The 27,477-nt window shown below is 45.5% G+C and overlaps 2 protein-coding genes across 2 annotated transcripts in view; one reads left to right on the top strand and one right to left on the bottom strand.

Moving 5' to 3' along the window:
- Positions 1-1,036: 1,036 nt before the first annotated feature.
- ELOF1 (elongation factor 1) lies at positions 1,037-6,367 on the top strand. Its single transcript, XM_035140727.2, has 4 exons — positions 1,037-1,179; positions 2,658-2,779; positions 4,169-4,239; positions 4,681-6,367. The coding sequence occupies exons 2-4, from the start codon at positions 2,664-2,666 to the stop codon at positions 4,743-4,745; spliced, it is 252 nt and encodes an 83-aa protein (XP_034996618.1). The 5' UTR covers positions 1,037-1,179; positions 2,658-2,663; the 3' UTR covers positions 4,746-6,367.
- A 3,658-nt stretch (positions 6,368-10,025) lies between these two features.
- The window catches only part of CNN1 (calponin 1), a 39,969-nt gene continuing 22,517 nt past the window's right edge, over positions 10,026-27,477 (bottom strand). Inside the window, exons 3-7 of the mRNA XM_035140726.2 lie at positions 24,815-24,881; positions 23,794-23,931; positions 21,297-21,407; positions 17,293-17,439; positions 10,026-13,728 (exon numbers count right to left, since the gene is read on the bottom strand). Of these exons, the coding sequence (XP_034996617.1) occupies positions 13,477-13,728; positions 17,293-17,439; positions 21,297-21,407; positions 23,794-23,931; positions 24,815-24,881 (715 nt within the window). The 3' untranslated portion in view covers positions 10,026-13,476. The remainder of the gene's footprint in view (positions 13,729-17,292; positions 17,440-21,296; positions 21,408-23,793; positions 23,932-24,814; positions 24,882-27,477) is intronic.

Below are 27,477 nucleotides of genomic sequence, written 5' to 3'. Positions count from 1 at the left end.
CCCTCCCCAGAGAAGCCAGACTGGCACCCTCCTAATGAAAGGGCTGGTGCCCTGCTGGTTTTATTGCAATTATTTGTATGCTTTAAACAGATTTTATATATGTATATGGTTTTAATTCTACTAATTTTTGTTTTTAATAATCTCCCCCCCCCCCCCCCGTTTTTAGCTGTTCTTATCTGTAAAATGCCTCGAGTCCCTGCCAGGGACAAACGTGGAAAATTAATTAATTAATTTCGAGTTCTAGCTAAGGGTGTGCATAGGGTTGCAGCCTCGTTGCTTAAGAGCTGCAGTGTCATGTCCACCTGCGCGATTGTTCAGGCATCCGGCAAGCCGCCAATAGAACGAGGCGTTGGAGATGGACCTTTGTTGGTTTGAATGAACAGAAGCAGTTATGACGTTTCATTCAAAATACATCCGGGTCCTTTTGTCGGTCGGCTTGACGAATGGGTGGTTAGGAATAAACACAGAGATATACAAGCGTTTGCAGACTGACAGATAATGCGGTGAAATGGCGGGTTCTGTTCTGTTTTAATAAAAATCTCCTCTAAGGTGGAAGTTAGAGCTGTCCACAGAAATCACCTGGTGGAGGGGGGGGTTGGGATCTTGGGTTTTAGCATAGCTGTGTGATTGAGGAGCATAGACCCCCCCTCACAAAAAATAAAAGCTAACACAGAAGTTCCTGTGCTTTCTAACTCTGCTCTTATTTTGTAAGGGGAATGTGTTTTTTTGGATCTTTATCCCAGTTTATTTTCTTTTTTAAAAACAAAACACCTCAACCTGCCTTGCCTGCAACGGAGCAGAAGGCTACTCTTTGCTGTTGTGCACTATGAAGTTTTGCTGCAATATATAGCCCTGTTTTGTTTTTGTTTTCCTTTTTTCTTCCCCGCCCGCCTCCACAATCAAACAGGGCTAAAATCACTGAATCTTCCTTTCCTCTCTTCCTTGCTCCTTTCCTTTTTCCACGCAGGCTTTTCCGAAAGGCGCGATCTCCCGTCTTCCAAATCATTAAGCCGCGTCGGGCGACTCTAATCTTTTCACTATCTCTACGCCTTCCCAACCTGCCCTCCCTGAACCTGGGGAGCGGGGCGGGGGGAGCGTCGCGTTTCCCTTCCGGGTGACGCGCCGGAAGTGCTTGTCTCCGTTAGAAACGAGGCCTTGTGGAAGTTGAACCGACCCCAGGTAAGGGGGAAAGGGAAGGCTGCGGGCGGGCCTCCGGTGTGGCGCCCGTAGTGAGCTTCGAGTCGGCGTTGGCTCCGGAGGCGGAGCTGCTTCTGGGCCCACGAGGGGAGCGCGGGAGGGAAGAGGAGCACCGCACCGCACCCCGGTTCCGAGTCGCCCGCCGCACCAGCGGGGACAAGCGCGGCCGGTTGGGCGCCCGGACGTCGCTTTTATCTGCCCTTGCCTTGAACTCCTCTGCGGAGCTCTATGACGAGAGTCTCCAGCAAAACCAGTCCTCGGCCTGCTCTGGCTCGCTTCTGAGAGATGCTCAGGAAGCAGACCAGCTTTTCGAAACTGGGATGTATAAACTAGGCGCCAAAGAGCACCTTAGATCAGTGGTTCCCAACCTTTCCTTGACATTGCCTCACCTAAGCATCTCTAAAACCCTGATGCCTCCTCCGCTTGTGACATATAATTCTTATTATTCAAAAAGTGAACTCATATTCACGTGGAGGAAGCCTAAAAGGCTATTCACTGTTAATAACACATTCTCGAATTGCCCCCTTAAAAATCAAAGCAACCCCCCTTAAAAATCAAATTGCCCCACATTGGGAACCACAGTCTTAAGCCAAGGTTATAGTCACCAGAAGAACAGAATGTCTAGTTGCCCTTTGGGGACAAGGCTGAAGTCTTTATTTTATGTGATAGTTCAGAGGACCACCTTGAGCTACCGTAGATTGAGAGCTTTGAGAACTTAAAAGAAGAAAAGCCGCTCGATCCAGGGACAGTCCCCATATTTATTGGCTTATACCAACCTCCCCCCCCCCCCCCGGCAATAGTGACTGCCCCTGCTCAGGCTGCGCAGAAAAAAGAAAGGCATTTCAGTTCCAGAAGTTCATTCCCGTGGTGCAGATAGAATATAACTAGAAGCATTCCCCAGGACAGGGTACTAGTGTGTGAAAACAGTCCAGAGCCAAGGATCCCCAGGCATGCAGCTCCTGATGGTGGTGATGTTCAGGCGCCATCTTTACTTGGTTGCAAGTAGTCAAAAGCCAGGTGCAAAATGTGCCTGGCGCCAGGCTGATTTCAAACACTGTAAGCAGCCCTTCGCAGTTTATAATAGCCCTTCGCTGTTCTTTTCAGGCCAAGGTGGCTGTTCAAAGGAGGGGGGGAGGGAGAAGGTTACAGGTGCATTTTCAGAGTGTTGTAGTAATTGTTGTTATTATAGTTATTTATATCCCCAGTTTTATATGTATTTATACCCCACCTTTTTTCCCCTGACCAGGCCTACAACTCCCATGATCCCTAGCTAACAGGACCAGTGGTCGGGGAAGATGGGAATTGTAGTCCAAAACATCTGGAGGGCCAAAGTTTGGGGGTGCCTGTTTTAACTGCAACACACTCCACCCCCCAATCATCAGTCATTATCCAGACTTTCGCTGAAGCTTCTTCTCCTGACCCCCCTTCACATTTGTTTCTCCTTGCTTTGCATGCTATAGGCAAAAATGGGCCGTAGGAAGTCAAAGCGGAAGCCTCCACCCAAGAAGAAGATGACTGGGACACTTGAGACTCAATTTACTTGCCCCTTCTGTAACCATGAGAAATCATGTGATGTTAAAATGTAAGTTATGTAAAAAAGAAAGAAAGACGAGTGTGGATTAATGTTGTGCGGCAAACTGAAGCTTAATAGGGTGCAGACATATGCATCCTGGCCCTCACAAGGGAAGGTTCAAAAAGTAGACATGCAGGAGGACACAGACATTATTAGAACTGGGAATGGAATAAAGGAAAAATAACTGGTAGACCAGCACTTTGCTGGTAGTTCAGTCTGCTCATCTTCCATGTATTACATTGTACACAGTGCCACAAACAATGCCTCCAGAGCCGAAATACAATGAGAAGACTCAAGCTCCTTTGCCACTCCTCTCCTATATTCAAGGGTGTATGAAGAAAGTGTTTGTGGCAGAATTCAAAGGTTTTAAGAGAGTGACAAAAACTAGAGGATTTTTTTTTAAAAAAAACCTAACAGGAACAAGACTGAATTATTCAGAGCAACAAGTAAATGATATATTTCAAGGAGTTGGAGAATTCTCAAGTGCACATAAAAAATATCCATTATTTGTTGGTTGTATCTGTATCCTGTATTTCCATGAAAAGGTGATCAAGGCAGCTAACTAATAAATACAATAACAAAGGAAAAGGAAAAAACAAAAAGGTAAAAAAAACAACCCAGAGGTGATGTTAACTGGGCCTCCTATTAGCAAGGAGTTCAAAATTGTGGGAACAGCTACCAAGAAAGTCTTTTCTCAAGTTTCAAATGTTGGCTGAACAAGGCCTTCAGATGTTGGTGGGCAAAATAATTCTTAAATAAAAAGAGAAATGTATGAAGAGTACATTATTTTATTCCCCACTAAGCATATCAGATTTTAAGTGCAGAGGCCAACATTTCTTCATTTCAAAGTACCATTCCCAAATATGTCCTTGTTTGCTTTCCTTCATTGCTGGCATTGAAATTATTTTAGTACTAATGCAAGGTGGTGAAAATGGAATATTTATGCTTCTCGTGCTGCCTTGTTGATCTGGCCTTATGTTTTCCCAAGTCCCCAAGCACATGTCAGCTGATGCAGAGGGAGCTCACTCCTGCTTTCTGCAAGCATTGGCCTTTGTCCTACTTCCCCAGGCAAAGCAGGATTGGAAAGCCCGTTCCATCAGGGTGATTCACAAATGGGCATGGTTTGGGTAATATGGTTTGTGAGCCAGATTGGAGCCCTGTGTGGCATAAGATTGGCTCTTGGGCCAGAGGTTCTCCATCCATTCTGTAGGGAAAGATTTGTGGAGGGTACTTGCTATGCCTCTAACTGAGATGACTAGGAATGTTTGTGCCTACTGTTCATTGCATGTTAAACAATATTCCATACCCAAAGTCACCCTTTTCCTCTTTTCTGGCTTTCACTTTCTTACATAAGGTACTTTTAAGCTATAATATGTTTTTTTTGCATGTGTGTTTCAGGGACAGGGCTCGAAATACGGGTGTGATATCCTGTACCGTGTGCCTGGAAGAATTCCAGACTCCTATAACATGTATCCTTTGAACTTCAATTCAGTTTTATAATATTTTATTCTCTTCCCCCATGTAGACTTGGCACCTGCCTTCATGTCAGTAATTTGTAACCTAGGGTGTAATGCTATCTTCTTGGTCTTGGTCTTGGCCTTTACATGTTTCATCTTACCCTGCATAAAGACCTAGAAATAGTGAGTTAGCATCAAAATTGATCAGACATGCTATTCACATACTCATAGCCTTGCCAGAGTGGTTAATCAGCTGAAACACCCCACCACCACAGATATTTAAAATCAACTAAAGTGCCACTCTTTTATCAGCTTAACTATGGTTCATAGAAGAAATCGCTTGCAAGATTTTGCAGTGGTTTTGGAAAGATATACACATCCAAAACCAACAATATTTTTTATGTGGGGGGGGGGCACTCATGGTAGATTCTTCCTTGACATTTGATCCTAAAGATCTTTCAGAACCAGTGGATGTTTACAGTGACTGGATAGATGCTTGTGAGGCAGCCAATCAATAGCAACTGGAGAGGAACTTGCCAGGAATTCAACAATACTTCTTAATTTGGGAGGGTGGAAGTTCTTTGTTACATAATGCATTGGAAGATCCAACAAGTGGCTGGGAAATGTGACTCTTGTGCTGTTTGTTTCTATCCAGTAATCCTGTCCTACATATGAATATTATGGGATTGTACCCCTGGAATTAAGGGACTAAAGACTATAAGTAGGATCTGCAAAACATGGGAAAGGCCCACGGTTTTGTAAACATGCTGAGCATTGGGAATCTCGCTATACAACAGTGCATTGGGTGCATTCTTATCAAGGGCCGCTATTCAATCTCTGTTCATTTCAGTTGGGCTTGTATGGAAGGAGCATCCATGCAAGCTCCTTTGTCGCTGGGTATTCAGAGGTAGTCCTTGGGAAATTGTACACCTTGTTGCCATGGTTGAACAGCAATGCTGAGCAAGCAAGTGTATACAGGAACAGAACATGAAATAACCCCCCACATATAATTGCTTTACTGACTCACTGAGTAGTAGACTTGGTCACTAAGGAAACATTTCTTTCAGTAGGTTGGTGCCAATTATGTAGGGGTGGCAGTATGTCATCTTTGGGTTCCTGAAACTGCCAGAAGAATTTCTTATAATTCTTTCCCTACCAGCATTTCTTTTTTTCTGGGTCTCTTCTTTCCTTTCACAGGAAACAAAGCAAGCTTAGCTCCTGCCCAGCAGTTGAATAGGCAGGAATCTGACCTTACTTCTGACCTTAAGACTATGGGACCATCAACATGATGGGGGGTGGGGTCACGACTCTTCCTTGATGCTACTGTTTTAAATGGAGACTTTATCCCACGAAAGCAGTGTTGCTTTATTTTAAATGACTTATTTAAAAGCCAGCTTAGTAGCCAGTGATGTTAACTTCGCTTCTGGATGCTCCATAGGACTAGATGTGGGATTTTAATTGTACTTTACTGAGGAGAATTCTGCCTACATCGCAGAGATTGTGCCATCATCCGATTAATAGGTACTGGTGCAATGTACATAGGTGATAATCAAACAGTATATTGTAAAAGATCCTTCCAGTGTGTATGCTTTTTCGTTTTGTTTTGCTTTTTATTCTTCTCACTGTGGTGAGCATGAACTCTGCTTTCCAGAAATAGATCACTTAATTGCCAGTTTGGCTTCCCTTTTCTTATTAGTCTTCCTAATAACAGAGTGCTCACAAAATACAGGGGTCACAGCAACCACCACAAATGATTTACTTTGGAGTGGATATCGATACGGACAGAGGTTTAATTCTGAATTTGGCAGTCAATGACAGAGGATTTTGGCCCCTTCTCACCTTGCCTTCCTCACTGTCATGTGGCCTTGAATCAGGAGGCCTTTTTGGGCTGCCTTGGATGGTAAAAGCAGCCTCCAGCTGTACATTCCCAACAACCCCTGCTGCTCTATCAAGTCCCTTGTCTTTTAAATCCAAGCAGGAATTAATTCCACAGTCTATTGGACAGCAAATTCTTGTGCCCTTGTATGTAAATAATGTCCAAGAAAGCAGGAACCCACTTGTTTTAAATGTATTAGAGGAGCCTCTGCCAGTAACTGAGTAATTATCATCCCGTTTAAATAAATTCCATAATGGAAAAGCATCTGTTCAGTGTCTTCTGTTACTGCTGGTGTTGTGTTGCGTCCCACTTTAATCTTTTTGGATTGTATGAAGTCAGTACAGCTTTTTGTGTTAGCTGCTTCTGTGATAGCAACGTTGTGTTTGTCTTCGGTTTTGTAATTGCTGCCCATTTTGAAGAAGACAAGAGTGCCTTAAGTTGTGTGCTTATTAGATACTCTTGGCAGTTGCATCTTCAATTCCCTGCGGCTTTGGGTAAATTACCTTCTCTCAGCCCAGCTCCATTTTACATGGATGCTGTGGGGCTAAAATACCATTCTGAGCTCTGTAGAAGAAGGAAATCAAAGAACCACAAGGCTGAACAAACATTAAGGAAACTGAGCTTTCTGTTGGAGTGGTCATTCCACTAACAGTAATGGTACAAGCTCACACTGAACTTCCTAGAAGTCTATTTTAATGCAGAACTCTCAATTATATACCTGTCTTGGTCAGGGAGGTGCAAGTTCCACAGGCAGTGATGAAAGAAAAGCAGAGAAGGTGGAGCCTAAAAAAAATATTCTTGTGTTCTCTCTTGTTTGCCTTGCGGAGACCATCTACTATTCAAGTCCTACTTCTCAGCCAAAGGAAGAGTCAACTGAAGGGCCATTGAAACAAGTTTTGAGGTGGCACTGTGGCCTTCCACCCAGCCTTGAAAGGAATTATGCTCTGCCCACATTTTGACAAGTGGCTAAAGACTACATTTAGTAGCTGATCCAAGCTGAAAGAAAAGCCTTTCCCCATTCTCTGCAGCCCTGCATCACTTGGAGACAGCACGATTCTCGCTACATCCCACCCTGGCTGTCTTTTTGCTGCGCAATACCCAATTCTCAGCAAAAGAGAACGACATGTCCTGTTGTGGAGAATTGAACCTCTACCCATCTACTGAAGCTGGCCATCACACTTAACTTGTCTGGTAAAGATTATTATGAAATTATTACTTATATCCTGTTCTTTGTAAAGTAGCATGACTTCTTGAAGTAATCTTTTTTCCCCCTATTGACCTCTGCAAAAACGGAGCAAATGGCTGCATTCCAGGCCAAGGCGAGAACCTCAGAGTACCAGAATGGAGGGTTTGTGACAAATCAGCTGACTGGGCTTGTTTGCTATGAGAGATTAGACTGAGTAAATAAGACTGGTTGGGACTTTGCACAGTGTTCTAGTTCTAGGGTAATCAGGGCCCCCAGACAACTAACCCTGTTTTCTCTGTAGCCTTTGTACTTTGGCAGGGTCACCTTGCTTTTTGAATACTGTAAAGGTTGTAGGACATGTGGCTTAGAACAGTATGACCAGAGGTCTCGACCACCTTTTCATTTTACGTTTGTCGATTTTGGTGTTTGACTTGGAAGCTGTCTTGTCTTAAAGGCGAGGTAGAAACATGTCAAATAAGTATTGGCTATTCACCTATTTGGAGGTCTGCTTTTGGATCCAATGAAACTGCTGTAAAAATTAACCAAGTACCCTGTAGGTTTCTTTGACATGGAGAAAGGTATTTGGATTTGGTCATGCAAATACAGGTGTTTATGTGCTCATTAACTTGCTAAGTTCAGGTCACTCACAACTCGCACATTCAGCTTCACTCAATTTAAAATAAAATAAAAGGGGGCAGGTGTCCAGGGAAAAAATACTTTGACAATCCCACCCATCAATGAACCCAATGTGTTTTGACTATACACACTATCCCCAGAATGTAATCTCGTGAGTTGAGAATCACCTGTATACAGTCATACCTTGGGTTACAGCTGTTTCAGGTTGTGTTTTTTTCGGGTTGCGCTCTGCGCTGAACCCAGAAGTACCGGAACAGGTTACTTCTGGGTTTCAGTACGCGCGCATGCGCAGAAGCACTGAATCACAACCCGTGCATGCGCAGACGCGGGTTGCGAACACTGTGGGTTGCGAACATGCCTCCCGCACGGATCATATTTGCAACCTGAGTGTCCACTGTACTGTATTACCTTTTTATCCTTGTTGTAAAGGGTTGCCATGTTTGGTCACTTCCAGCCAGTGGAATGGAGATGCTTGTCTAATGGTCACCAAAGGATTCTGAATCAGCTTAGGAGACATGGAATAAGGGAGGTCCTCTTGTAGATCAGTAACTGGCTAAGAAATAGGAATCAGAGCAGAAATAAATAGACAATTCTCCCGATGGAGGGAGTCAGAAAGTAGAGTTCCCCAAGGGTTCTTATTGGCACCTGTGCTTTTTAATTTTGTAGAGTGAGCAGTGAGCAGTGAGGTAGCAAAGTCTGCTGATTATACCAAATTGTTAAACGTGGTTAAAGCTAAGAGATTGTGAGGAGCTCCAAAAGGATCTCTCCAAACTGGGTGAATGGGCAGTAAAATGCTAAATGCAATTCAGTGTAAACCAGGGGTCCCCAGACTACGGCCCCCGGGCTGGATGCGGCCCAATTAGCCGCCCAATCCGGCCCGCGACGACCCCCGCTCTTACGGCGCGCAGCGCGGCGGCGATCTTCAAAATCGGCAAAAAATCGCCGAAAATCCTTTGTGCGCATGCGTATGGGCCTCTCCCGACCCGGAAGAGGTCATTTCCGATGCACTTCCCAGTCGGGGGAGGCCCATACGCATGCGCACAAGCGATTTTCGGCGATTTTCCCCCCGACCGTGTGCGCATGCGCACGGGCGCGCACTCCCCCGCCCTCCGGCCCGTTGCGCGCGCACTCCCCTGCTCTCCGGCCCGCCGCGCGGTCGGCGCGGCGGGCACCGGCCCGAAGCCCAGTAAGTCTGGGGACCCCTGGTGTAAACGAACTGATGGTAACTGACCAGGAAGAAGATGTAGGGTCGTAGTGGATAGTGCAATGAATTTGATCCAGTGTGAAAAAGCTGGATTCCATGCTAGGGGTCCATTAGGAAAGGGATTGAAAATAATACTGTACTGCAAATAACATAATGCCATTAAACACATCTATGTTGTGACCACACTTGGAATACTGTACAGTTTTGGTAGCCTCGCCTCAAAAATTTTGAAAAGATTTCAAAGAAGCAAAATTGTCAAGGGAACGGAGCAACTCCTCTATGATGAAGGCTGACAGCATTTGCAGCTCGGTCAGTTTAGACAAAACTTGAATAAGAGGTGTAAAAAGTTGTGTACAGTTTGGAGAAAGTGGGTGGAAGTTTATCTCCTTCTGCAATACCGGAACTTGGAGCCATCCAATGAAGATTGGATGGAAGATTCAGGACACGCCATGGAAAGTGCTGATGCATAGCTAAACTATGGAACTCACTGCTACTCACACCAACTTGGATGGCTTTAAAAGAGGATTAGAAACATTTGTGGAGGAAAAGGCTATCAAATGGCTACAAGCCACAATGGCTACACTCTGCCACCACTGTCTGAGATAGTGTGATTCTTAATGGCAGTCGCTGGGAATCACAGGTGTGGGAAGAGCACTTGTGTTCAGGTTCAGCCTCACCTGGTTGACCACTGGAAACAGGTGACTGCACTAAGTGGGCCATTGGCCTGATTCAGCAGGCTCTTATGTTCTTACACCAACCCATGGACAGCAAATGAAACATAACTTCCCTTATTTGGTGAGTACTTATTTTCTGAGACCTGCCAAGCAAGAGACTTGTTTAGACTTTGTCTGTTCCCAGAAGAAGATTCTAAACTGCTCTAGGATCTGCACACAGTATAGCTTGAGCTTACATGCTTTATTATTTTGCAGCATAGTAATAACCCTTCTTGTATAAATTTGAATTTTCTACTTAAGCAGAGACTGCCCATTATTTTCATGTTTTCTCTGTAAACTACAAAGGCTAGAAACTTTGCTCACTTTAAAATGACAGCCCATTTGCCACACGGGTTTTTATGCCGTTGAATGTGGTACAAATCACTGAATACATTCATAACCATGCAGGCTTATTCTCTCTGATTCTGCATCGTCAGCTGACTGTTTTCCATTTGACAGTAGACACTTGCAAAGAAACACAAGCTTTAAACCAGGCATCCCCAAACTGCGGCCCTCCAGATGTTTTGGCCTACATCTCCCATGATCCCTAGCTAACAGGACCAGTGGTTGGGGAAGATGGGAATTGTAGTCCAAAACATCTGGAGGGCTGAAGTTTGGGAATGCCTGCTTTAAACTGAGTTAGAAGAGAGCAGAGTCAAACTCTAGTTTAGCACTTTAAAAATTCCCTCTTTTTTTTACATGAATTTTTTTCGTAGAAGGTCCCCCAGGCTCAATCCTTGGCATATACTTGGGGACCAGAGTTTGAAAAGTCCTTTCTGCCTGGAGGACTTAAGAGATTCCCTGTAAACCAAAGTAGATTGTTCTGGACTAGATAGACCAAGAGCAGTGGTTTTCAACCAGTGTGCCATGGCACCCTGGGGTGCCTCGAATGATGGCCGGGGTACCACGGGCAACACTGGCCTCTGTCCCTCTTTCTGTCCCTCCCTCCTCTGATGCTCTCTTGCGTCTCTGCCTCCCATAGGCTTGTGTGGCTGTTTGTTGCAGCAGTTCTGGCTACAAGCTGCCAAGGAGATGCCTCTCAGGCCCCTGTGGGGCAGTGTGAAAAGGCACCTCTATTTGCGGCAGGGGGGGGGTCAGCTCAGGGACCCCCAATGAGAAGGGAAAAGAGAGGAGGCTGAAGGGTGTTTGAAAAAGCATGACAGGCTGCCAGCTCTGCAGGCAAGGGGTGACATAACTGGGTTCCTGAGTTCCACAAGGGTGTTGCAGAAAGAATGTACAGTACTGTAGTTGCTCAAGGGAGCTGTGGACTCAAAAAGGTTGAAAACCTCTGACCAAGGGATAAGGAAGACCTCCAATCATATTAGAAATGTTTTTTTGTTTTCTTTTTTATTGTGCTGCAGTGAAATTAAAAAGTGGTCATTAGCAGAAGATAACAAAAAAAAAGTTTTGGAGTGGGTTCTTTGGGTGTGTCTTAGCTGCTCAATATGTGGAGCATCTCAGGGAGAGAAGCGAGGGGCAGGGGCAGGATTTAAAGACAGCAGCTGCTTTTGTTGGCAATATAGACTTTGGCATTTCCCCCAATTGTTGGTTTGTAACAATAGCTGGTACCACATACTAACTACAGTGCTAATCAGTGAGCAAGTGCCCCACGCCCCCCCGGCTAAACATCTAGATTTGCCACCAGGCAACACGGTGGTGCAGTTAGTGAAGCCAGCGAGCTTTTTCCTGTTCTAACTTGGATGCCACGCAGGTAGATAAGCAACCCCAATCCTTAACTGAGACTGCCATGTTTGGACAACTAATCTAAATGATTAATAGTCAAGCTGGCCACATGACCCGGAAGCTATACGCCGGCTCCCTCGGCCAATAAAGCGAGATGAGCGCCGCAACCCCAGAGTCGGTCACGACTGGGCCTAATGGTCAGGGGTCCCTTTACCTTGGTCATTTAGAGGAGATTTGTTGGAAAATTGCTTTTAAATGGAAGTGATTATAAATCTGCAGGTGGTGGCAGGGGGCTTCTTATAAGAGCATCGCTCCTTGGTCCTCACACAGGTGGAAATAGTGCTTCCGAAATGGCCCCGGCTATGACACATACAGGTGTCACTACAAACAGTGAATGCTCCCCACCCCCCTTCAGGGCTATTGTGATATATGCAAATTTATGCAAGTTTAAAATCCATGCAGTTAATTGAGTATTGAACTGGATGATAGTGCTATCACAAGCCAAATTTACTTGTATAAGTAAATTCAGTGGGATTTATTTTGGTGGTTAGGCTTATCTCAAAACTGGTTTTGGCTCTATAGCAGGTGATTCATTTGTCTTCATTTGAAGCATGTGAATGTTACTTAATAGAAGCATTTTAGTTTCAAACACAAATTAGTCCCACAGCACTTCTGCCAGCCTTATTAAGGGCTGTTCATGTTCTGTACCTCTGTAATTTTAAATTTCTTCTCCAGAATGTGTGTAAATGTGCTTGCAGTGTGTGGAGTTGCTTTGATTTCCATTATTTACTATGAAATTGGGTGTGTGTGCTGGAGATAAATGGCAAGGAAGTGGCTTACTTGATAGGAGAACCGTTGGTAAACAAGAGGCATTCAGGAGGAGGAATGGATAAGTTCCAATTTCTGAGCGCTAGAGTGTTTCTGTAGAAGTTGCCTGCATAGTGGAGCTCAGTCATGAACCATTAGGACGAGAAACTCTGTCTCTCTTTTTTAGTGAAGACTAGATTACTGATAACCTGGTAAGTTATTTTCCAGATTCTCCCTGAAGATGTAGAAGATGAACGGCCTTGGTTTACAATTGTGTGTAATTCTCACCAAATGATCTCTCAACATGAATCTTGGGATAACTTCGGACACTGTGAACATACCCCTTTACTGGTTAGATGCGTCCAACCTCCTACAGTCTCCCTCCACAGTTCACATACTCTACCTAAATATGTTCCGTTTCCAGGAAGCCAATGGCTGATTCAGTTCACCGGTGATTTTCTACAAACTATTAGTATGTAGGAAGCAAAAATGACTGGAACCCCTGGGGTGGGGGCTTGCCAATTTGCCCCTAACCTGATTGTAGGCAGAGCAAGGCAGATGACGGGGCCTGGTACCAGGGCAGCTTCTGTTATGGTACAAAACAGAGTGCAGTAGGCAATATGTTCACCAACAGAAGCTGTGCCTTTGATTGTCTGCTTCTGCCTTGACCCCAAAACAGCAGCGGCAGGAGCTGCCACAAGCCACAGGGAAGAGATAACTGATGGCTCTTGTTCAGGAAAGAAATCAAGAGTGCTCATTGCCTCGTATTTGCTTCTCCCAACCCATTAGATTATTATTATTTTTACTGTAACATTCCATCCTAGTGGCTTTGAGCCACATCAGTGCATGCTTAAAAGTAGTGGCAGTACGTCATACATTAAATAAAGCGTGAAAGGGATCGAAGTGAAGCTTTTAAGGCTCAGTGGGTGGAGACTTGGAGGGGAGGCTTGGCTTTGGCATGGTTTGAGGAGTCTCTAGTGAGCTGGTTAGCAGTTTAGGGAACTGTCTGGATCTTCTTATATTCCCAGGTGAAAATAGCCACCGGATGGCGGATCTTCTCTTTGGGAAGTGTCCCTTTTTTTTCCTTTTTTTTTTTCTAAGTGCTGGTGTCTCTGTCCTATGTCCGTCCCATGATTCCTGCTGGCTATTCTGAGTTGTAGAAGTTATGATGGCTGTGGTTGTACTGGTCCTCATCCTCTCCGATCATGGCATAGTTGGGTGTGAGGCAGTACTTGGAGTCGTAGACCTGCCGCGGCAGCCCATACACAGTCATGCCCTGCTGCGATGCCCCTTTGTTGCTGCCCATCTGCAGGGAGATGTTCTGGGTGTCGCAGTGCTCCAGGCCATGGGCAGGCTCAAAAATCTGCCGCTTGGTTCCAGGAGCCGTCATGCCCGCCTAGGGATGGATATGGATGGAGGAGGAGGAAGAAGAAGAGAGGAAATGGTGAGCTTGGGAGTGTAAAACGTCTTAAGGAGAAGAATGGAAAGCAGAGCAGGCTTTGCATGGGGCCCCCTCCATACCCTCTCTGCTGGTACCTTGGTTCTCGAACAGCCTAGTTCATTAACAACTTGGAACCCGAATGTCGCAAACCCGGAAATGAGCGTTCCGGTTCTCGATTTTTTGGGGGGAAGTCAAATGTGTCCTGGGCTTCTGTTTTTAGTGTTATGATTCTGCTTTTAGAGAGATCGGGCTGATTGGGGCAGCGGGGAGAAGTGTCCTGGCAGCACTCTGCAGCCCAGCCGCTTTGACAAGAGAGGGAGAGAGAGAGAGATCTCTTGAAAGATAGCTCTGATTGGGGTGGTGGGGAGAAGCATCCCAGCAGCGCTCTGAAGCCCAGCTGCTTTGCCATGAGAGAGCGAGAGCAAGAGTAAGAGCGAGAGAGAGATCTGGAAAGATCGCTCTGATTGGGGCAGTGGGGAGAAGCGTTTTAGGGGCAGTTTTTCAACAGCCTGGAACATATTAATCCATTTTGCATTACATACTGTGGGAAAGCGCACCTTGGTTTTGGAATATTTTGGTTTTGGGATGGACGTCCGGAATGGATTAAGTTCGAGAAGCAAGGTACCACTGTACTTAATTCAACTTCATTAGTGCCAATGGGATGCTAAGCAAAAGTTTGGTTTTCCTGTTTGAACATCCCTCATCTTCCTCTCCTTGCATTAAGGCTGAGCTTATTTGCTAGGACAACACATACCTCAAATAGCTCTTCTGAGTTTACCTTGATCTTCTTGGGACCTAAAAGTACTTGTGGAACACTTTTGAGATTAGCAGTACCTGCTTTCTGGACTACACTTATGAGGAAAGAACAAGCTAGGACTTGTTTACTGGCAATTCTTGAGATAACTGCCCCCGCATGGCCTGAAGTTGCTTCAACTTCAGCTCACATGTTTCCGAGGCTACTGTAAGACAGAATTTCAAAGCAAGGCAATTGGCTCAAAAAGAATCATGGACTCTTTTGGAATGGTTTATCCCAGGTTAAATAATCCGGTACCCAAAACAGCAGCAGCATTGTCTGTTCTTGGCAGAGTACCCTTATTTTTTTGCATTATGCCTAAAAACCTAGTTGTACAAAAGTGCACAGTAATCTATGAATGGTCCACAAGGGGGTGTTGCTTAGAACCCACAAGGGATGCCCCTTGCTCTTGTAGACAGGCAGTTATATATAAATAGATCCCTAAGTAGTAACACACTTTCCCAGCTGTTCCCAGAAACTGACTTCTCCTTAACTGTACTTCATTACATCTGTGACATTTCTAAGAACAGCTGCAGTGTGCCTGTTGTACTTCTGTCATAGTGGGGATAATCTGGTGGTGTTTCACTTGGTGGGGGAGCATGCAAAACAGGGTGCAAAAAATGGTGCCTTTTCCAGAGTCATGGGGGGTGGGTGGGTATTTTTTACAGAGAAGAAGAAGGTAACGCAGCAATGCAAAATATTTAATTGGGACAATGGGCCTGTCTCTTGAGGATTTTACACCATCTTACTGTGTGTGTCCCCAAACTGCGGCCCCCCAGATGTTTTGGCCTACAACTCCCATGATCCCTAGCTAACAGGACCAGTGATCAGGGGAGATGGGAATTGTAGTCCAAAACATCTGGAGGGCCAAAGTTTGGGGATGCCTGGTCTACTGTATATAGGGACGTGGGTGGCGCTGTGGTCTAAACCACTCAGCCTAGGGCTTGCCAATCAGAAGGTCGGCGGTTTGAATCCCTGCGACGGGGTGAGCTCCCGTTGTTCGGTCCCAGCTCCTGCCAACCTATCAGTTTGAAAGCATGTCAAGTGCAAGTGGATTAATAGGTACTGCTCTGGCGGGAAGGTAAATGGTGTTTCCATGCGCTGCTCTGGTTCGCCAGAAGCGGCTTAGTCATGCTGGCCACATGACTCGGAAGCTGTACACCAGCTCCCTTGGCCAGTAAAGCGAGATGAGCACTGCAACGCCAGAGTCTTCCGCGACTGGTACTAACGGTCAGGGGTCCCTTTACCTTTATTGTGTCTAAGGCTATTTTATCATCTCTTTCAGGTGCCATCAACTTTAGGCGCTGTGGCCACATTTGGAATGTTGAGAGAGTGTTCTGGGTACCACCTCCTCTGCTTCTTCCCATGCTCCCTCAGGACAGAGAAAGAAATCTTTCTCCCCAGAGAAAGAAATCTCTCTCACACACACACATACCACACACACACTACACACACACAGAGAGAGAGACTTTATTTTTCCATGGGGTCTGGGTAGAAGTTAGATCCAGCAGAATTAAAACATACTCTTAAATTTGGATCCCACCAAAGCCACAATCAAAACAAACCTTCCACTGGAAAATTGCATAGTATATATATTAAAAATGCACCACAAAAACATGGCTCCTTGTGGTTTCCCCCCCGCAAAGAAGGGCAACAAAGCCACCAACAAATTGCAGAATACATCAGTTGGTACAGAGGTGACCTGTGATTTGATGGTGGTTTTGAGAATCTCTTACAAATCTGTGAGGATTTGTGCCTTGTATCCATGTGAACCATGGAAGCACTGGGAGGTACTGTATCTGTGATTTTTACAGTGCAGCCAATAGAGACAGATGTGATCTGTGATTTGGTGGTGGACAGGCTGGGTGAACTCTTGGGGAAAAGATGTCATTTCAAGAGAATACATCTTACTGGATCCAACTTTTGTGAGTGCGCCTTCTGGTTGTCTGGCACTACACTCTCCTGATTCCTGCAGCACACACTCTTTTGTCCCCTGGCCACTTCACCCACTCGGTGGTTCCATTTTTCTCTTAAAAAGGTAAAGGTAAAGGACCCCTGACAGTTAAGTCCAGTCGCAAACGACTCCGGGGTTGCGCCGCTCATCTCGCTTTACTGGCCGAGGGAGCCGACGTTTGTCTGCAGACAGTTTTTCTGGGTCATGTGGCCAGCATGACTAAGCCGCTTCTGGCAAAACCAGAGCAGCACACCGAAACGCTGTTTACCTTCCTATTTATCTACTTGCACTTTGACGTGCTTTTGAACTGCTGGGTTGGCAGGAGCTGGGACTGAACAACGGGAGCTCACTCCGTCATGGGGATTCAAACTGCTGACCTTCTGATTGGCAAGCCCTAGGCTCAGTGGTTTAGACCACGGTGCCACCTGTGTCCCTACCTTTCTCTTAGTTGCTCCAATTCCTACAGTTCAACTGCCCGGATGCCCTCTGAGCCTTGAGAAGCACATAGAGCTAAAAGAGGGAATGGGAAAGAGTGGCACTCTTTCAGAGAGTCCTTCGGCTCTATGAGCTTTTCAAGGAGGGAAAAAACTAATCCCCCTTTGCCAACTCATGATGAAGGGGGCAGGGGGCAAGGAATGTTGGATAGATACTTTGTGGGCACCAGGAGAAATCCAAGACAGCATTGCACTTGTGGGAAACCCCAGCTAGAGCTGGAATTCTAAATAGTCAATGCACATACCGTATTCCATGTCGTCCCCCCTCCATTTCTTACCTGGCTAGCCCCCTTGTTGGTTCCCATCTGTAGACTGATGGTGGCTTGATCTAAAGGTTGGTCTGTGCCCAACTTAGGGTCATAGAGGTGCCGACGTGTGCCATATGCTGTCATGCCCTGCTGGCTGGCAAATTTGTTAGTGCCCATCTAGGAAGCAAAAACAGTGTTGGCAGTTAGGCTGGTCGTTCTGTCTCCTCCAAGTTTGGGTTTGGTTTGGATTTGGATTTGATATCCCGCTTTATCACTACCCTAAGGAGTCTCAAAGCAGCTAACATTCTCCTTTCCCTTCCTCCCCCACAACAAACACTCTGCGAGGTGAGTGAGGCTGAGAGACTTCAGAGAAGTGTGACTAGCCCAAGGTCACCCAGCAGCTGCATGTGGAGGAGCGGAGACGCGAACCCAGTTCCCCAGATTACGAGTCTACCACTCTTAACCACTACACCACACTGGTGAAAAGCCCCAACCCTACCCTGCCATTTACACAATGTAGAATTTCATTTATTTCTGGTTCTATCACAGATTTCAGGAAGATCTTCCAGTTGGCAGGGTCCCTGTAATTTGTTCCCATCACATTCCTGTAGACTATGTCTGGAACAGACTGGCCATATTGCATCTGTAGGCAGTGTAAGGCTTCTTTTTTAAAAATATATATATATGATTTTTATTAAATTTTCTGTTTGACAATTTCAGATAAACATTTTACGTACTTAAGATATCAATGACTTCCCTTCATCTCTTTCCATAGTTCATTTTGCATATTTTATATCCCTGCATATTTTACAAAAACTATACCAATTGTTTTTCCACTATTACATCCATCAAAACTTTTTACACAGTTGCATTTGTCTTAATGCTGCCAGCGTTTCCAGCTGTACACAATTATTTTCCATATATTCAATAAACGTTTTGTTCTTTTTGTTCTCTTATTCTCTATGTTAAGTCTGCAAGGTGTGCATATTCTGTTGGCAACTAAAGTTGACAGACTAAGCCTTCTTTTCTTAGGCCTCTGTTGTTCTTAGCCCAGTTTTCTGCCCTCCTTCCTATTTTGGCTAATAATTCTTTTTATAACCCCTGTTGGTACCTGCGTTCTGTTCTGTTACTGTTCCGACACCCTGATATTTTGTGGATTTGACCCTGTTTGAATTCCAGCAGGAATAGTAAATTTAAGAATATCAGTAACATGTTGCAGCTGCAGCTTCACAATGATTTTGAAAAAGAGGGAAATCCCTTTCCATTTATGCCTTTTTTTTAAAAAATAAAATGGATTTTTTAAAGAAAAAAAACCACACTGCTTTCAGTGGAAATAAAGCTAAAATAATTATAAAATTCCCTCAAAAGCTAAAATGATGAAAAACTATTAACTATCCAGAAAATTACCTCCAGAAGAGCTGCGGAAGCGACATTTTAAGTTCTGCTCCAGTAAACATTGGCAATGTTCACACGTTATGTGAAGGCAAAGTGCAGGGCTGGCCCTAAGGCAAGGCTGGGTGGCGCAATGCGCCAGGGTGCCGGGCCGCCAGGCAGCCGTGCTGGGAAACGGGGCGGCGGGGGGCGGGGGCAGCGGAGGGATCTTCGCACCACGGTGCCAGGGCGCCAGATATGCTTAAGACGGCCCTGGCAAAGTGCTCTGCACCACCTCAAATCTTTTGTCTCAGTGTGGTTTTGCAACTAAGCCAAGGCGAGCCCCCACACTGTCGGGCTTTATTTTCTCTAACATTCCTAAACTAGGGTTGCCATATTTCAAAAAGTGAAAACCTGGGGGGTAGGGGGCAAATGTTGTTTTTAGTTTTGCCCAAAGTTTCTGAGCTTTTTTTTTTAAAAAAATTTTTTTTTGCTTTTTGCAAAATCTCATAAATTAATGAAGTTTTTGAGCTATTTTAAAGGAAATTCACCAACATATACACTTCCAGAGATTTAAGCGATTCCACCAGGCGGTGTTTCCGATGGCTGAATGCCGGCTACGTCCTAGAAATTCCAGATGTATGGCAACCCTACCTAAACCCCTATTAAAAAGCATCTTTAGTAGTATCACCTTCTGCCTCTAGGTGGCAATGCAGTGCTCATAAATCAGTTTCCCATACATTTGTGCTTTCATCTGTGTCTTGGAAATGCTAAAGTTGAACGCAGAGCCGGCCCATCCATAAGGCAGGGTTAAGCAGCTGCCTCAGGCGGCTGAAGTGCAAGAGGCAGCACTTTGCACCACACACCCCGTCACTGTTTCTGCAATTTCTGCTGCCGCTGGAATACCGCTGTCTGATTTTCAGGGGTGTGTGTGGCTGTAGCAGGAAGCGGCACAATTCCATTTCGCCTCAGGTGGTGAAATGGGACAGGCTATCCCTGGGTGGATCCCTTGAATCTGGGAGCCTCCACCTCCCCAAACTCCTGCTGCTTCCTGTGACTTGTGGCCGCATCAGATTTTCAGCCAGGGTTGGCAAAACCAGTGCCGGATTTATGTATAAGCTAAATAAGCTATAGCTTAGGGCCCCACTGGTTTTTTTGGGGGGGGGAGTTTAAAGGGGGGAAAACTGGATGTACATTTCCAAAATATAAGATAAAAAAACAAATAAAATAAAACCTACATACAGCAACAGTGTTTTGTGTTGTGTAGGCTCCTATGATGTATGCCTGCTAGCCGGCTCCCTAAAATATCACGGGTTTGCTCATTTCTATATATAGGGTCTTTGTCCATGGAGTTTTCTTGGCAGGGTTACTGGAGTGGCTTGCCAGTTCCTTCTCCAGGTGGATCACGTTTAGTCAAAACTCTCCACTATGACCTGTCCATCTTGGGTGGTCCTGCATGGTATAGCTCATAGCTTCTCTGAGTTATTCAAGCCCCTTCGCCACGACAAGGCATTGATCCATGAAGGGATCAATTTTGAATTATGGTGCTGGAGGAGACTCTTGAGAGTCCCATGGACTGCAAGAAGATCAAACCTATCCATTCTTAAGGAAATCAGCCCTGAGTGCTCCCTGGAAGGACAGATCGTGAAGCTGAGGCTCCAATACTTTGGCCACCTCATGAGAAGAGAAGAATCCTTGGAAAAGACCCTGATGTTGGGAAAGATTGAGGGCACTAGGAGAAGGGGACGACAGAGGACAAGATGGTTGGACAGTGTTCTCGAAGCTACGAACATGAGTTTGACCAAATTGCGGGAGGCAGTGCAAGACAGGAGTGCCTGGCGTGCTATGGTCCATGGGGTCACGAAGAGTCGGACACGACTAAACAACTAAACAATATATAGGGTGCCTACATTCTGCATGGACTGGTCGCATGGCAACATGTGTGAATGGCTTTAGATACCTATTAGGTCCAAAAATTACCATATAGCATATATTCAACACAAAAAACACTGGCAATTTGTTGTTGATAAAGGACAGCTGGACATATAAAGGGCCCCATTACCTTCAGTAGCTTAGGGCCTCATCAAACCTAAATCCGGCCCTGGGCACAACTACACTAATGGTCCTTTGGGACATCCTTGCAGTCCATTTATCATCTGCTGGGGAGAATTCCCAGTATGTTTCCGAGCACAATTCAAAGTGTTGGTGCTGACCTTTAAAGCCCTAAACAGCCTCGGTCCTGTATGCCTGAAGGAGAAGCTCCACCCCCATCATTCAGCCTGGACACTGAGGTCCAACTCTGAGGGTCTTCTGGCGGTTCCCTCATTGCGAGAAGTGAGGTTACAGGGAACCAGACAGAGGGCCTTCTCGGTAGTGGCACCCGCCCTGTGGAACGCCCTTCCAACAGATGTCAAGGAAATAAGCAGCTATCCTATTTTTAAAAGACATCTGAAGGCAGCCCTGTTTAGAGAAGTTTATAATATTTAATGCTGTATTGTTTTAACATTCGATTGGGAGCCGCCCAGAGTGGCTTGGGAGACTCTGCCAGATGGGCGGGGTATGAATAAATTGTTGTTGTTGTTGTTGTTGTTGTTGTTGTTGTTGTTGTTGTTGTTGTTGTTATATTACTGAATAAATCACCAGGAAGTTCTGGAGTCACATACCTGCAGCCCGATGATGTTTCGTCCTTCCTTCAGCTTTTCAGGCAGGAATTTGCGCTGGTGTTTCTCAGCGTATTTCACTCCCATATTCACCTTGTTACCTTTCGTCTTGGCCTGTAGGAAAGTGAGAAGCAGAAGTCCCTTCAAGTTCTGCCCTTGCCCTGCGCTAATGCCTAAAGAGTAAGATGCAAGTTTGTCCTCTCAGGTATATAGCAGAAGCTTCCGCTTTTCCAAGAGTGAGGAGGGCTCTGTTTTGAACACTAGCTGAGACCAGCAAGCGGCAGGCCCGTCCTAGCCATAGAGGCTAGTGGCGCGGAGAACCACGGCGCCGGGCGCTGGAGGGCGCTGGAAGGGCGCCAAGTGAGCACAGGGTTCCGACGATCTGGCCAGGACTGCGCTCCACGAGATGAGAGGCTGCGCCGCGTCTCTCTCCTTCTCTGAGGACTCCGCCTCCTTCTCGTTTCCCCAGCACTGGGTTCCGCTCAGTCGAGCTTCGCCACCAGCGAGCGCACAGTGCCCAAGCAGCTCTTGCTGGTCCTGTGGTGCGCGCGCTGGTGGCGAAGCTTGACTGAGCGGAACCCAGCGCTGGGGAAATGAGAAGGAGGTGCAGCACGGAGTCCTCTGAGGTGGCCTCCCGCTGCTGCCGTGGTCCGCTTGCCATTCCCGGGCCCTTGGAGAGGCTCAGGAGGGGGGCGCTGGAGGGACCTAGCGCCAGGGCACTGGATGGGCTTAAGACGGCCCTGGCAAGCAGCTTCCTTGCTCAGACGTGCTGGGCTTATTGTGGCTTGGATCAGATAGGCCAAGCCTCAGCACTTAATTTTGAAGAGGCTTTTCTTAAAATGAGAGCTGGTCCCCTTTCCTAGAATCTCTGTGCCTTAAGTTCTTAGAGGGTGGGAATAGGCTGTGGGTTACAGTGCAGCGGAGGAAAAGCTCTCTTTATATTCCAGGGCTTAGGATCTTATATTGCAGACACATTCTGAGACTGAGCCTTGCTGACAAAACATACCATATTTTTCCGTGTATTAGACAAGGTTTTTTGACTCAAAAATCATGTCAAAAAAACTGGGGGCGTCCTATACACGGATAGTGGCATGGGGGGCGAGCTACAAGCTGGTTGGCGGACGCGCAATTCCCCTCCATGCAGCTGCGGGAGGCGGCCCGCGCTCTAGGGAGCTTCCCGCCCGCAGTGGCATGGGGGGAGCAGCTACCCTTCCTGCAGCCAATCAGAAGCCGCGATTTGGTTTTCGAACGTTTTGGAAGTTGAACGGACTTCCGGAACGGATTCCGATTGACTTCCAAGGTACAACTGTATACTGCAATGTTTAGCTGGTGAAATATCACGAAGTAGAAAACAAGCTCTATCCTTATTTCAGACATTGTGATACAGGGCCGGCCCTACGGCCAGGCTGGGTGGCGCAGGGCACCATGGCGCCGGCCCGCCAGGAGGGCGCCGCGAGCTGCGCCCGACCGCTGGCCGGCTGGTCCGCTGTGCCCACGGTAACCGCGCTGTGCCTGCCCGCCCACCTGCCGTGCAGTAGCGCCTGTGGCAGCCGTGCTGCGCCCACCCGCCCACCACACTGGGAAACGGGGCGGGGGGTGCGCCGGAGGGATGTGGCGCACCACGGCGCCAGGGGCGCTTAAGACAGCCCTGTTGTGATACATCAGTATTTTGCGATGTTTAGCTGGTGATATATCGCAATTTTGAAAACCAGATATCGCCCATCTCTACTGCCATCCCATATTGAATCAGAGCCAGTGGCAGTGAGAGCCACAAACTAAGGGTCTCCTATTGGAATCATATCTTAAGCCATGAACTCTCCAGGTGGCCTCAGGCAAGTGACTGTTCTCTTGACTCCGTATGCAATATGGGGACGCAGTTGACTGAAAAAATTACTGAGGGCATGTTGGTGAAACACTTTTATCACTCTTAAATCAAGAACGAATAGATTACAAAACAGTTTCTATCCAAGAGCTATAACCACCTTAAATGATGTAACTAAATACAGTGGTACCTCTACTTACGAATAACTCTACTTACAAATGTTTCTACTTACGAATGGAGCGCCGTCTGCCATCTTGGATGTGGTTTAGATAGGATTTTTTCTACTTACGAATTTTTAGATAGGGTTGCTTCGACACGAATTTTTTATCCCAATGTATTCCTATGGGATTCGACTTACAATTTTTTTCGACTTACAAATGTGTGTTCGGAACGCATTAAATTCGTAAGTAGAGGTACCACTGTAATATGATCTTGGGGGAGTTGTGATGGGTGTGTAGGTATGGGTGTGTGTGGCTGTAATTGTCTTTTTGTTTTGTTTTTATGAGATGGCATTCAATTCGTTGTACTATGTACAATGACAATAAAGTATCTATCTATCTATCTATCTATCTATCTATCTATCTATCTATCTATCTATCATCTATCTATCGCTGTTCCATCACCGCTACTTGCATTTTTACAAGGAAAAGTGGGCAACTGGGATCCCAGATCACTTACCATGCTAGCCAGAGCAATCAGAGTAGACTGGACTTGGGTGTGGTTTGTGTTTTCAAAGAGGTCATTGGCCTCGAAGCTGTCATGGGGCTTCACTCCATATTTTGTGATTGCCTTAATGAAGTTGCCAATGTTCTCCAGCTGCAAAAGAGGAGAGGCCAATGAATAATCTGCCCTTGGCTTTTCTTACCCTAGCGTGCTTCTCCAGGCGATGACTGCCTTCCACAAATACCCCATTGGCAATGGACAGTGGCATTTGAGCAGATAGATCTGTGGCCATGCAGATGTTGCCAGATTCTCAAGTATTCCTCTTCTCTGGAGAGAGCACCCTCTTTTTAGCTCAAGCCCTCTCTTTCCCCCCCATCTCCACCCCCATCATTCAGCCCGGACACTGAGATCCAGTGCCGAGGGCCTTCCGGCGGTCGGTTCCCTCACTGCGAGAAGCAAAGCTACAGGGAACTAGGCAGAGGGCCTTCTCGGTAGTGGCACCCGCCCTGTGGAATGCCCTCCCACCAGAGGTCAGAGAGATAAACAACTACCTGACATTTAGAAAATACCTAAAGGCAGCCCCGTTTAGGGAAGTTTTTAGTCTGTGATATTTTAATGTATTTTGATGTGTTGGAAGCCGCCCAGAGTGGCGAGGGAGACCTGGCCAGATGGGCGGGGCATAAATTTATTATTATTATTATTATTATTATTATTATTATTATTATTATTATTCTCCCACACATGCACAGACGTTGCTAAATCAAGGCTCGCAGGAATAATGGACAAAAGTCAAAGACCAAAATGCGATTGCGGCAGGTTATTTTGCGTGATTGTGCAGAAGCCTTTTGTGGGAGATAAAACTGATGGCCATACAGAAAAAGCTTGGCTAAGGAACTCGCAGAATTTGATCATTAAAGTTGAGACTAGGTTTTTTAATCAGTTCATCCTTTTCCACTCCGCTTTCCAAAGCAGGATTTGGAGAGGCAAGCTTAATGAGGGATACATGGATTAGCAATGAATTAGAGGGCATGTTTACCTGGTGCCAGTTCTGTGTGGACTCGTTCACCTTCCTCACAGATCCAGGTTGGAGTTTGTTAATAAGGCTGGAAGACAGAAATGGGAGAAGGAAGTTTATTTCTTAAGTGTCGTGTGTGCTGTTCAGTGTAAGGATGGCTTCATGTGCTGTGTGTTTATCCTTCAAGACTTCCCAATCTGCAAGTCTTTTGATGCAAGAACACACTGTGTTTTGTAAGTGACGGAGTGCACTTTTTCTATACACAGGGAACCTCTGTACTGTATATGCATATATTTGCAAGGCAATCAGCAGAAAGAATGCTCCTTGTTATATAGAAACACTGGGACCATTCCTTATTGTAGAATTGGGTAATGAATGCTGCTGCTTTTCAGTTTACAACTAGATCCTCTGGATCAGATAAAGGCCTGCATGATCCATTGCTCAAGCTGAAGGATGATGGTTACAAAAAACCAAATACAGAAAATATAATAAAACATAGTAAAAAGATGCACAGCACTCCTATTCAATTGCTATATTATCTTCTGATATATTCTTGTTTAAAACAAGGCAATTAAAATCTATTACTACTCACAACAAAAACCAGTTGATGATTATTGCTGAATTTTCCCATTTTTAAGTTGTTGTTTTTTCTTTCCAACTATCAAACTATCTTTAGGAGGAAGACAATTTTTTAATAATCTAGGTTGATGCTAGAGGGAAATAAGAGAATGGCAGGTGTTGCTTTACCTTTCTAAGTTTGAGCGGTGTTGAACTCATTTGTTAGTGGGATTTTTAATTTTTTTAAAAAAATATTCAAAATAATAAATAGGTAAAGCAGTCTCGAGGAAGGCAGGAATGAATCCACCTCTCTGCCAATTGGCTGGGGTGGTGAGTAGGATTGCCAAACCATCAGCTAGGTTGTTTGACCTCTGGGCTGCTTGCCAGAACACTTTATGTAAAACCTAGCATCGGGGCTGGCTTGAAAGTTTTTATGACAGCTGGACTTTTGTGTAAAATCCATCAACATAATTTCTGTTAGTTAGGGTTGCCATACATCCAATTCCCCCCAAGATTCCAATAGTGAAATTTGCGTCAGGGGCGGAGGGAAGGATTTTGAAAAACTGACAAAATCTCCAGGTTTTTGCCAGCAGAACCAGGACGTGTGTGGTGTGTGTGTGTATATCACTCTTTGCCTTTTTCGGTTGCTTCCCCCCCCCCCAAAAAAGCTCAACATCCTTTTAAAATGTGGCTCTCTTTTGGGGGGGGAGGCGTGTTATTGGGCTATTTTGATTTTATATACAGTGGTACCTCTACTTACGAATTTAATGCGTTCCGAACGCACATTTGTAAGTCGAATAAATTTGTAAGTCGAATCCCATAGGAATGCATTGGGAGAAAAAATTCGTAAGTAGAAGCAACCCTATCTAAAAATTTGTAAGTAGAAAAAAATCCTATCTAAACTGCATCCAAGATGGCGGACGGAGCTCCATTCATAAGTAGAAACATTCGTAAGTAGAGTTATTCGTAAGTAGAGGTACCACTGTATTGTGATCTTTTCTGTGAACCGCCCTGAGACCTCCGAGTATAGGGCAACAAACAAACAAACAAACCTCTGTGTCTGGATTTTTTACTTCTTGAAACATGGCAACCCTACATTAATGTTCATGCTTCAGCTGTGTAGCTTATTTACAGAGCCAGGCCAATGACCTCAGAGCAGCGTATCATCTCACATGCTGCAAGGTTTGTGTGTGTGCTTTTTTCCTTAGGCATCCTGCAAAGGTTCTATTGAGGCAGGGCGGGAATTTGGCAAGGGGTCTGCCCTTGTACCCTCGGTCACGAGATCCAAGGCTTGGCCCACGGTGTTTGATCTTGTGACTGGGGCTGGCAGATAACAATAAAGTTTTCGGATTATTAGGTAAGTTATTTAAGGGATGTAATTCTTGAAGACAAAATGGGAACTAACAGTAAATTTATTATTTGCAGCAAAGATAAATATTGCAAAAGTCAGGGGGGGGAGCCTAAGTTCCTCCCATTTCAGAATGTGTCAAAAGTATCTGGGATGCTGTAGTTTCATCTGTCAACATACTACATAAGAGAGGCAACACTATATAGATTTTTTTTAGAGTGCTAGGTAGTGGTGATCGTGTTTTAGAACAAGTTTTGGTAGAATACGCATATGTATAATTTATTTACATTGTTGTAAAATGATAATTATTTTGTTATACTTTTAAAAGAGATTACTTCCTTCCCTTTTCAAGTATTTCTTTATCTCATAACCTTTTATTTTGACCTACTTAAGGGATTTATGGATTAAACTATGCTTGTAATTACTTATATCTGCAGTAGAGCATGAGACTTAATTCCAGGGTTGTGGGTTCAAGCCCCACATTGGGTGAAAGATTCCTGCATTGCAGGGGTTGGACTAGATGACCCCCCCATTGCACACTTTTTGCTGCTTACAGAGGAGGTCAACGCTACATTAAAACAAATGGTCCATCAGCAGAAGCCTTTCTGCGTGCCCGACAGAACAGCCTCCCTCTCCTCTTTCCATGTGCTGCTATGTGCGTGCTCTCGAGCCCCCTGAGCCAATTGGGAAGGGTACTGGGGCACAGGGGGATGGGGAGCCCCAATGCACTAGCGAAAGACCTTGTGCCTTTGCACAGGCTCCCACTAGTAGAACTAGG

Source organism: Zootoca vivipara, chromosome 16 (assembly GCF_963506605.1).
Source record: "Zootoca vivipara chromosome 16, rZooViv1.1, whole genome shotgun sequence".
NCBI classification, from domain to species: domain Eukaryota; kingdom Metazoa; phylum Chordata; class Lepidosauria; order Squamata; family Lacertidae; genus Zootoca; species Zootoca vivipara.
The sequence above is the reverse complement of the archived record's forward strand: the minus strand, read 5'-3'. Positions and strand labels throughout refer to the sequence as shown.

Coding starts and splice junctions, on each gene's coding strand:
- ELOF1 (XM_035140727.2), top strand. CDS start 2,664: ATGGGCCGTAGGAAGTCAAAGCGGAAGCCTCCACCCAAGAAGAAGATG. Junction 2,780..4,168: donor AAATCATGTGATGTTAAAAT/GTAAGTTATGTA, acceptor TGTGTGTTTCAG/GGACAGGGCTCGAAATACGG. Junction 4,240..4,680: donor ATTCCAGACTCCTATAACAT/GTATCCTTTGAA, acceptor TTGATCCTAAAG/ATCTTTCAGAACCAGTGGAT.